Source organism: Zonotrichia leucophrys, chromosome 1, assembly GCF_028769735.1.
Source record: "Zonotrichia leucophrys gambelii isolate GWCS_2022_RI chromosome 1, RI_Zleu_2.0, whole genome shotgun sequence".
NCBI classification, from domain to species: Eukaryota; Metazoa; Chordata; class Aves; order Passeriformes; family Passerellidae; genus Zonotrichia; species Zonotrichia leucophrys.
In genome coordinates this window covers 2906693-2917829 of record NC_088169.1, presented here as the reverse complement: position 1 = coordinate 2917829, position 11137 = coordinate 2906693, and the positions used below count along the sequence as shown (strand labels likewise).

Genomic DNA, 11137 nt, shown 5'->3' with positions numbered 1-11137 from the left:
TGCCCATTCCTGCACAAAATATAGAGGAAGTGTCACTTAAAAATCCTTTTAAAATAATTTTAAAAAATCCTTCCCAGTTAAACAGCTCTTCAACAAGGAGGGGAATCCAAATTTCAATCTTATTTTGAGATTTAAAAACGGATCCAAATGAAGAATTTAAAATTTTTGCTTCAAAATGTGACTAAAAGTCATTATTTAAGCAATTTGAATTCCCAGCTGTGGGTTTGTGCAGAGAGAGGAGCTGCAAAGACCACACCAGTCTGTGCCAACTGTGGGAATGTTTGATTTCCAATTCTGTTGGTCCATCCTTTGGGTCACCTACTTGTTTGATATTGGAATAAATCTGAGGGAAAAGCACAGGAATGATATTGGAATAAATCTGAGGGAAAAGCACAGGAATGATATTGGAATAAATCTGAGGGAAAAGCACAGGAATGATGCACTGCTCAAAGAATTTGGTACTTTTGGTGTCCCTTAGCCAAAACCACAGCAGTGCTGTGCGCTGCCAGGCAGGAACCAGGAGAAATCCCGGATCTTGGAGCGAAAGCCCAGAGCTGTTCCCGTGGCCGGTGACGCCAGGGCCGTGTCCTGTCCCCCAGACTGCGGCGGCCCCGTCCCAGCTGGAATTGTGCAGGAGCAGAGGAGGCTCAGCCGGGCCGGTTCCAGGCCGGCAGCTCGGGGAAGTCCTCGGGCAGCAGAGCGTGCACGCGGCAGATGGGGCAGCTGGAGTGCTGCTTGAGCCACGTCCGGATGCACTGCGGGACAGAGGGACAGCGTCAGGGTAAAGGGACAGCAGGGATTGGAATGGGAATCCCAGTATCACCAGTTAGATTGTGCCTGGGCCAGTCTGACCCTCGCTGCTCTGTGCTGGATCACCCCAGAGACACCTTTAGCCTGCTGGTGGTTGCAGCTGGGCACTAACAAGGCCAGGCCTGTCAGGTGTTGCGGTGTGTTGCAATGTCCTGTTTTTAGCTTCCGGGTCCCTTTCTCAGGTGTGCCAATATTCCCTTCTCCTTTCCCCCTCGCCCCTCGCTGAGTGTGCCCTGTCAATCAGGCTAACATACCAGCAAGGCATCGTGTGATTGGTCCCTCAGGCCTGGGGGACATTGGATAGGTGTCCCTCGTCCTTGAGACCCCGCCCCTTTCACCTGGTTGGTGGCTCACCTGTCCCCTCCCCTTCCCCTGTCCCCGAGCTTAAAAGGTTAATCAGACCATGCAGCCTCCATTCTGTTGGAGGAATTGCCCCGGTTCAGACCTCTGTACCCATGGAATAAACATCTGGATATAACCCTCCAGCAGAATCCACTCCTTTCTCTCTTCACCATCACCAGAAGCTCTCTCCTGAGGTAAACGGAGTCCTGACAAGCCTGGACTTGTTCAGTGCCCTGCTGCAATCCCCAGCAGCCAAGGTATCTCTGGGGTAAAGCACCACAGTGCTGCCTTTGGCCCAGCAGCGAGGGTCAGAACTGGCCCAGGCACCATCTAACTGGTTATACTGGGATTCATATTCCAATAGTCAGGGACTCCGTTACCTCAGGAAGAGGCTTCAGGCGAAGGTGAGGAGTAAAAAGGAGGGATTCTGCCGGAGGGTTGTATGCAGTGGTTTATTCCATGGTTACAGAGGCCTCAATCTTGGGAAGAATCCCAACAGAATCTGAGCACATGGCCGGACTCACCTTTTAAGCTCAGGGGGAGGGGAGGGGACAGGTGAGCCACCAACCAGGTGGGGGGGGCGGGGCCCTGACACCCAGACAGGCCAATGACCCCCAGGCCTGAGGGGCATCCCCGAAACCCAATCACAGGACACCCTGTCGGAATGCTGAGCCTGATTGACAGGACCCACCCAGCAAGGGGCAAGGGGAAGGGGAAGAGAGGCACGGCCACCCCTGGGAGCTGACCCAGAGCCCAAAACACCCCAACAGGAGGTGTTCCAGCTGCAGGCTGGAATGGCTCTGCACCCCCAGATCCCAGTGCTGTGCAACTGTTCTGCTCTGATCAGGTTTATTAAGGCAGCGTTTAAACAAAAAAGGTAAAGGGGAAAATGTGGAGTTGTTCCAACACAACCCTGGCTTTTTTACTTCATGGATTTCCACCAGCAGGAGGCAAATCCAGAGTTTTCAGGGATAAACCATTCCCTGAGTGTGCTGCCAGCAATCCCAACCAAATCCATGCTCTGAAGCATCATCAGAAATCCACTCTGATGAATCATTTGATTTTAAGGACACCCAAAGCTTTCTGACAGGCTGCCTGTGGGTCAAGGCTGGAAAAGGGATTGTGCCCTGTGGTTTGAGCACTGAAAAGTAAGGGGAGGGTAAAGGGGTTGTGTGTGAGGGGGAGATCAGGAATGGGAGCAGAACTCAAGGGTGAGGGGAGGGAATGGGGTTGTGTGTGAGGTGGAGATGAGGAAGAGGAGCAGAACTCAAATGTAAGAGCAGGGAATGGGGTTGTGTGTGAGGTGGAGATCAGGAAGAGGGGCACAACTGAAGGGTAAGAGCAGGGAATGGGGTTGTGTGTGAGGTGAGGATCAGGAACAGGGGCAGAACTCAAGGGTCAGGGGAGGGTAAAGGGGTTGTGTGTGAGGTGGGGATGAGGAAGAGGGGCAGAACTCAAGGGTAAGAGCAGGGAATGGGGTTGTGTGAGGTGGGGATGAGGAAGAGGAGCAGAGCTCACCTCTCTGTGGAAGTGATGGCCACACTCGAGCTCACAGCAGTCACTGCTCAGCTCATCGTGGCAGATGCTGCAGGGATCCTCACTGCAGGCCTGCCCACGACAGGAACACTCAGATGTTTCAAAATCAGCAATTAACCAGCACATTCTACTCAATTAACAAGGTCACTAACTTTAACCAAGTCTATTAAAGCTTTTGTACACAAAATAAACCAGGCAATTGTTTTTTTTTCCAGGATTATTTCGTGTCTTGTACAAAGCACATGGAAACAACTGAAACAGCAAACTTACAGCACTGTCCTGCTTCCTCCACTTGGCTTTGGGGATTGCTCCAGCACTGCCCCAGGGCTGCAGGTTGGGCTGGGAGGGGTTTTTGCCCGCGGAGGTTTTGGGGCCGGGTCCATCCATGGGCGCTGCCCTGGGCCGGGCGGGGGCAGCAGGGCCTGGTGAGGGCAGGGCTGTGCCCGCTGGCGGGGCCTGCACAGAGACAGGAGCGCTGTCCGGGGCTGTGCTGCTCCATCGCCCACGGCAGGAGGAGCAGGAGCAGCCCCAGCCCCGGTACCTTGAGCTGCTGCTGGTCCAGGATGAGCTCCGTGGCCCTGCTGAGGATTTCACTGGGGCTCAGGCTGCTCCCGCTCCTCCTCTGCACCTCCCGGATGGAGGCCGTGAGCTCTGAGCTGCAGGGACAGCAGGGAAAGGCTCAGGGAGAGCTGCAGGCTCCCTGTGTGATCCCAGCAGGATCCAAGAGAGCAGCATTCCCAGGAGCTGCTCCCAGGGACCCTCAGTGAAAGGGTGAAACCTGAACAATCACCAGAATCATGGAATGGGAAAGGCCTGAAAGTCACCCAGTGCCACCCCTGCCATGGCAGGGACACCTCCCACTGTCCCAGTGCCCAGCCTGGCCTTGGGCACTGCCAGGGATGCAGGGATGGAATTCCATCCCAGCCCTGCCCACCCTGCCAGGGAACAATTCCCAATTCCCAATCTCCCACCCAGCCCTGCCCTCTGGCAGTTTGAACCATTCCCCGTTGTCACAACGAAATCAATTCTCCCTGCCCTTCACCCCTTCTTTCACAGCACTCCTTCCCCCATACCTGCTGCAGTTTGGGAATACACTCTGCAGCTGGGCTAAAATATTTTCCATTTTTTTTGGAAGCTTTTTGTTGGTTGGCATTGCAGGCGGCCTCTGCTGCAGAGCTGAGGGATCCTGGCTGGGCTGGGCAGGCTGGGAGTTCCTCCCAGGAGCTCCTGGTGGGATTTTAGCGGGATGTGATCCCTCTGGAGCTCGGGGATGTTTGTCTGGAGCTTTCCCGGGGGCAGGAGGAGCCTCAGGGGCCGCCGTGGCTCCGCTGGGTGCCTGCAGGGGAGGCTGGGCTGGAGCTTTTCCATCGGAGCTGGGAAACGCAGGGAGGGCACCGGGATGGGCAGGCGCTGAGCAGGTGACAATGGCAGGGTCACACACGGCAGCTCTGAGCGGCATTGCCTGGGAAACAAACACAGAAACAGAGATTAAAGCAAATTCAGCCTCTGCAGGGGGAATTGTGCCAGGTTTGGCTGTGCCCAGGATCTCAAAGGTGACACCAGCTTATCCTAAAATCTCCCTGACATCAGGGCACTTGTTCGTCCTCATGGTTAATTCTCTTCTAAAAGGTCACTCTGGCCTTACTGCAGAAAAAATAAATTCCAAATGCACAACAAGAGGCACAAAAGTTGCTCTTTCCCAGTAAATTGGTGGTGGTGAAGTTGTCCCCATATTCTGTGTCAATAAATAGAAAGGACAGATCTAAAAATAAATAAATAAAATAAATAAATGGGTGTGGCTGTGCCCAGGATCTCAAAGGTGACACCAGCTTATCCTAAAAACTCCCTGACATCAGGGCACTTGTTCGACCTCACGGTTAATTCTCTTCTAAAAGGTCACTCTGGCCTTACTGCAGAATAAATAAATAAATTCCAAATGCACAAGAAGCACAAAAGTTGCTCTTTCCCAGTAAATTGGTGGTGATTAAGTTGTCCCCATATTCTGTGTCAATAAATAGAAAGGACAGATCTAAAAATAAATAAATAAAATAAATAAATGGGTGTGGCTGTGCCCAGGATCTCAAAGGTGACACCAGCTTATCCTGACATCAGGGCACTTGTTCGTCCTCATGGTTAATTCTCTTCTAAAAGGTCACTCTGGCCTTACTGCAGAAAAAATAAATAAACTCCAAATGCACAACAAGAGGCACAAAAGTTGCTCTTTCTCAGTAAATTGGTGGTGATTTTGTCCCCATATTCTGTGTCAATAAATAGAAAGGACAGATCTAAAAATAAATAAATAAAATAAATAAATGGGTGTGGCTGTGCCCAGGATCTCAAAGGTGACACCAGCTTATCCTAAAAACTCCCTGACATCAGGGCACTTGTTCATCCTCACGGTTAATTCTCTTCTAAAAGGTCACCCTGGCCTTACTGCAGAATAAATAAATAAATTCCAAATGCACAACAAGAGGCACAAAAGTTGCTCTTTCCCAGTAAATTGGTGGTGGTTAAGTTGTCCCCATATTCTGTGTCAATAAATAGAAAGGACAGATCTAAAAATAAATGGGGAATTATGCAGGAGAGCAGGAGTGGAACTTGCAGAAACCCAGAAAAAGTGATAAAACAATCTCAAATGTTAGACCAGAGCCTTGAATCTAAATCACACCCAAAAAGAAAATCACAAACCAAGATTTTCCACAGAGAAAAAAAACAACTTAAAAGGACCAATTAAGGATGAGAAGAAGAAACTGCTTTGGTTTGAAGGGAGCTGGAGGAGGAGCTGTTGAGCCATGAGAAAATGTCTGAACAGAATTCCTCAGGATTTCTGGGGCTGTTCTCATTCCAGAAATGGCTCAGCTCCTCCTGCCTCAGCTGAGCTTGGTGTTTGCAACCAGGGACACCCAGAGCTGCAGGAATTCCTCTGGGAAAGCTTCCCCATGGATGGAAAGGGAGCCCAGGGAGCTCTGCAGTGCCCATCCCTGCAGGTGGCACTGAGTGGGCACAAGGTGGGCACAGCTGGCACTGCGTGGGCTGGCAGGGCTGTGCCAGCCCCAGGGATTTGGGAATTGTGCACAATGAGGATTTTGGGGCTGTTCAGCCTGGAGAAAGCTCCAGAGAGCCCCTGGCAGGGCCTAAAGCAGAGCTGGGGACAGACTGGGGACAGGGCATGGAGGGACAGACACAGGGACCGGCCTTGGGCTGAGGGGAGGATCTTGGGCTGGAATCCATCCCTGCATCCCTGGCAGTGCCAGGCTGGACACTGGCACACTGGGAGCTGTCAGGGTTGGCACTGGGTGATTTTAAGGTCCCCTCCAACCCAACCCACGCTGGAATTGCAGGATTTTGGTGCCACAGGATCCCTCCAATGACCAAACCCATCAGTGGCACATTCCCAGCTCTGAGCAGCCTCAGCCTCTCTGGGATGTGAAGGTGCCGCCCCTGCCCTGCCCTGCCCTGCCCAGCTCCATCCTGGTTCCTCTGGAGCTGCAGGGCCACCCTGGGGTGTCCCAGAGCTGCCCTGGGGTGTCCCAGAGCCACCTTGGGGTGTCCCAGAGCCACCCTGGGGTGTCCCAGAGCCACCCTGGGGTGTCCCAGAGCCACCCTGGGGTGTCCCAGAGCCACCCTGGGGTGTCCCAGAGCCGCCTTGGGGTGTCCCAGAGCCACCTTGGGGTGTCCCAGAGCCGCCTTGGGGTGTCCCAGAGCTGCCTTGGGGTGTCCCAGAGCCACCCTGGGGTGTCCCAGAGCCACCTTGGGGTGTCCCAGAGCCACCTTGGGGTGTCCCAGAGCCACCTTGGGGTGTCCCAGACCCACCTTGGGGTGTCCCAGAGCCACCTTGGGGTGTCCCAGGGCCACCTTGGGGTGTCCCAGAGCCACCCTGGGGTGTCCCAGCGCCACCCTGGGGTGTCCCAGAGCCGCCTTGGGGTGTCCCAGAGCCACCCTGGGGTGTCCCAGGGCCGCCCTGGGGTGTCCCAGGGCCGCCCTGGGGTGTCCCAGAGCCACCTTGGGGTGTCCTAGAGCCACCCAGGGGTGTCCCAGGGCCACCTTGGGGTGTCCTAGATCCACCCTGGGGTGTCCCAGAGCCGCCTTGGGGTGTCCCAGAGCCACCCTGGGGTGTCCCAGAGCCGCCTTGGGGTGTCCCAGAGCCACCTTGGGGTGTCCCAGAGCTGCCTTGGGGTGTCCCAGAGCCACCCTGGGGTGTCCCAGGGCCACCCTGGGGTGTCCCAGAGCCACCTTGGGGTGTCCCAGGGCCACCCTGGGGTGTCCCAGAGCCACCCTGGGGTGTCCCAGAGCCACCTTGGGGTGTCCCAGAGCCGCCTTGGGGTGTCCCAGAGCCACCCTGGGGTGTCCCAGAGCCACCTTGGGGTGTCCCAGAGCCACCTTGGGGTGTCCCAGAGCCACCCTGGGGTGTCCCAGAGCCACCTTGGGGTGTCCCAGGGCCACCCTGGGGCCCTGGCACCCCCAGGGCTGCAGGTTGGTGTGGGGTTGGTGTGGGTTTGGTTGGTGTGGGTTGGTGTGGGTTGGTGTGGGGTTGGTGTGGGGTTGGTTGGTGTGGGTTGGTGTGGGGTTGGTGTGTGTGTGGGTTGGGTGGTGGGGTTGGTGTGGGTTGGTGTGGGTTGGTGTGGGGTTGGTGTGGGGTTGGTGTGGGTTGGTGTGGGGTTGGTTGGTGTGGTTGGTTGGTGTGTGGGTTGGTGTGGGTTGGTGGGGTTGGTGTGGTGGTTGGTTGGTGTGGGTTGGTGTGGGTGTGGTGTGGGGTTGGTGTGGGGTTGTGGGGGGTTGGTGTGGGTCGGTGTGGGGTTGGTGTGGGTTGGTGTGGGTTGGTGTGGGTTGGTGTGGGGTTGTGTGGGTTGGTGTGGGGTTGGTGTTTGTTGGTGTGGGGTTGGTGTGGGGTGGTGTGGGGTTGGTGTGGGTTTGGTGTGGGTTGGTGTGGGGTTGGTGTGGGGTTGGTTGGTGTGGGTTGGTGTGGGTTGGTGTGGGTTTGGTGTGGGGGTTGGTTGGGTGTTGGGTTGGTGTGGTTGTGTGGTTGTGGGTTGGTGTGGGGTTGGTGTGGGGTTGGGTGTGTGGGGTTGGTGTGGTGGGTTGGTTGTTGGGTTGGTGTGGGTTGGTGTGGGTGGTTGGTGTGGGGTGTGGTGGTGGGGTTTGGTTGTGTGGGTTGCTGTGGGTTGGTGTGGGTTGTGGTGGTGGGGTTGTGTGGTGTGGGTTGGTGTGGGTTGGTGTGGGTTGGTGTGGGTTGGTGTGGGTTTGGTTGGTGTGGGTTGGTGTGGGTTGGTGTGGGTTGGTGTGGGTTGGTGTGGGGTTGGTGTGGGTTGGTGTGGGTTGGTGTGGGGTTGGTGTGGGGTTGGTGTGGGGTTGGTGTGGGTTGGTGTGGGGTTGTGTGGGTTGGTGTGGGTTGGTGTGGGTTGGTGTGGGTTGGTGTGGGGTTGGTGTGGGTTGGTGTGGGTTGGTGTGGGTTGGTGTGGGTTGGTGTGGGGTTGTGTGGGTTGGTGTGGGTTGGTGTGGGTTGGTGTGGGTTGGTGTGGGTTGCTGTGGGGTTGTGTGGGTTGGTGTGGGTTGGTGTGGGTTGGTGTGGGTCGGTGTGGGTCGGTGTGGGTTGGTGTGGGTTGGTGTGGGTTGGTGTGGGTTGTGTGGGTTGGTGTGGGTGTGTGGGTTGGTGTGGGGTTGGTGTGGGGTTGGTGTGGGTTGGTGTGGGGTTGGTGTGGGTTGTGGGGTTGGTGTGGGTGTTGGTGTGGTGTGGTGTGGGTTGGTGTGGGTTGGTGTGGGTTGGTTGGGTTGTGGGGTTGGTGTGGGGTTGGTGTGGGGTTGGTGTGGGTTGGGGGTGGGTTGGTGTGGGTTGGTGTGGGTTGGGTGGTTGGTGTGGTGTGTGGGTTGTGTGGTTGTGTGGGTTGGTGTGGGTTGTGTGGTTGGTGTGGGTTGGTGTGGGGTGTGGTGTGTGGGTTGGTGTGGGTTGTTGGGTGTGTGGGGTTGGTGTGGGTTGGTGTGGGTTGGTGTGGGGTTGGGTGTGGGTTGGTGTGGGGTTGGTGTGGGGTTGGTGTGGGTTGGTGTGGGTTGGTGTGGGGTGGTGTGGTGGTGTGGGTTGGTGTGGGTTGGTGTGGGTTGGTGTGGGTTGGTGTGGGTTGGTGTGGGTGGTGTGGGTTGTGTGGTGGGTGGGTTGGTGTGGGGTTGGTGTGGGGTGTGGTGTGGGTTGGTGTGGGGTTGGTGTGGGGTTGGTGTGGGTTGGTGGGGTTGGTGTGGTTGGGTGGGTTGGTGTGGGGGTTGGTGTGGGGGTGGTGTGGGTTGGTGTGGGTTGGGTGGGGTTGTGGGGTTGGTGTGGGTTGGTGTGGGTTGGTGGGTTGGTGGTGTGGGGGGTTGGTGTGGGTGTTGGTGTGGGTTGGTGTGGGGTTGGTGTGGGTGGTGTGGGTTGGTGTGGGTTGGTGGGTTGGTGTGGGTTGTGTGGGTTGTGTGTGGGTTGGTGTGGGGTTGGGGTGGTGGGGTTGGTGTGGGTTGGTGGGTTGTGTGGGTTGGTGTGGGTGGGTGGTTGGTGTGGGTGTGTGGGTGTGTGGGTTGGTGTGGGTTGGTGTGGGTTGTGTGGGTTGGTGTGGTGTTGGTGTGGTTGGTGGGTGGTGGGTTGTTGGTGGTTGGGTGGGGTTGGTGTGGGGTTGTGGGGTTGTGGGTGTGTGGTGTGGTGTGTGGGTTGTGTGGTTGTGTGGTGTGTGGGTTGGTGTGGGGTTGTGTGGGTTGTGTGGGTTGTGTGGGTTGTGTGGGTTGGTGTGGGTTGTGTGGGTGTGTGTGGTTGGTGTGGGTGTGTGGTTGTGTGGTTTATGTGGGTTTATGTGGGTCACTCACCACAAAGCCCTGGGGCCATGGCAAATCCACAACCTCCACTCTGCTGAGGCAGCCCCGGGCCCCCCTCCCCACCTGCTCCATCCTCTCCTCGTACTCGGCCTGCGGGAGGAAAAACAGCAACGATCAGTCACAGCCCGAGCTCCCTCCTCACCAAAAATCACATTTTACACCCAGCTTCTCCCTGGGGTTGTTAAATTTTTTGTGGTTTTTTTTGTTTTTTGGTTTTTTTTGGTTTTTTTTTAAGAAGCTCCATGGGTTTCCAAAGCTCACCAACACAAATAACAGACTCGTTAACGTGGCGTAGCGGTTTGGAATAGGAGCAAATCTAGGGGAGGTGATGCAAAAATCTCTACATGAAATGAAAATTAAATTAAATTTAAATTAAATTAAAATTTCAAAATTAGTATCAAATAAAATATTAAAATTCATAAAATTTCAAACTAACAAACCAAAACCACTACAGGTGGAGACCCAATTTTAAAGCAAGTGTATAAAGGGCAGATTTTTTGCCTTTAAAAATTAAAATGTATTAATTTATTTATTAATTTTAAAAAATTAATATGTCCATTAGAAATTCCCAGCCTGGACTCCAAACTGCCTCTTTCTTTTGTAATTATAAAAATTCCCCTCAGCATTTGGAGCTGCTGCTGTGTTACAAACCAAAGTTATTCAATGCTTTCATTTCCAAAGTTCAGCTGAGAAGCTGCTGGAGAGAAATGAAATTTTACCTCGACTTTTTCCAGTTGTTTCTTGACATTTGATATAAATATTTCCCAGGAATCAACCTGGGACTTCAACACGGGAGCTGCAGAAGCTGAGCTGCTGGAACATCGAGGATTCCCAGTTAAACTCCAAAATTCCCATTATTTTTAATTTAAAAATAATTAATTCAACACTTAATCCCAGTTCAAGTTTTCAAGGGATTTCAGGTTAAAATCAGTATTTACATTTCATATAAATACTATATATTCAATATAACAACATAAAAGAAAAACTATAGTTAATATAAGATAGATTATAAAAAACTTATATAGTAATTAATTAACAATTAATCCCAGTTCAAGTTTTCAAGTATAGTAAATACTATATAGTAAATAATAAATAGAGAAAAATATAGTAAACATAAATATATAAATATATATTTAGCAAATAATTAACAATTAATCCCAGTTCAAGTTTTCAAGGGATTTCAGGTTACAATCAGTTACACCACAGCCCTTTCCCAGGGATACTGGGCAGGAATAACTGGAATTATCATTATTATTACTATTATTATTATTATTACCCAGATAATCTGATTTTCCCAGCTCAGAAAGACACAAGGATAAGGATGAGAATCAATTTTTCAGCTGAATTTTGTTCGGGGCAATATTATTTACCCCCAACTTTGTGCACTTTTATACTACTACTACCATTATTATTATTATTATTATTATTATTATTATTATTATTATTATTATTATTATTATTATTATTATTTTGTTGGATTTCATATAAATACTATATATTCAATAGAACTACAGAAAATAACTATAGTTTATGTAATTATAGAATACAAAATAAACATTATCTAGTGAGTAATTAACAATTAATCCCAGTTCAAGTTTTCAAGTATAGTAAATACTAC

General features: G+C 52.5%; 1 protein-coding gene across 1 annotated transcript in view; it reads right to left on the bottom strand.

Moving 5' to 3' along the window:
• Nucleotides 1–618: 618 nt before the first annotated feature.
• The window catches only part of TTC3 (tetratricopeptide repeat domain 3), a 129905-nt gene continuing 119386 nt past the window's right edge, over nucleotides 619–11137 (bottom strand). The window contains exons 41-47 of the mRNA XM_064705239.1: nucleotides 10239–10332; nucleotides 9511–9609; nucleotides 3762–4150; nucleotides 3230–3344; nucleotides 2959–3144; nucleotides 2671–2760; nucleotides 619–755 (exon numbers count right to left, since the gene is read on the bottom strand). Of these exons, the coding sequence (XP_064561309.1) occupies nucleotides 648–755; nucleotides 2671–2760; nucleotides 2959–3144; nucleotides 3230–3344; nucleotides 3762–4150; nucleotides 9511–9609; nucleotides 10239–10332 (1081 nt within the window). The 3' untranslated portion in view covers nucleotides 619–647. The remainder of the gene's footprint in view (nucleotides 756–2670; nucleotides 2761–2958; nucleotides 3145–3229; nucleotides 3345–3761; nucleotides 4151–9510; nucleotides 9610–10238; nucleotides 10333–11137) is intronic.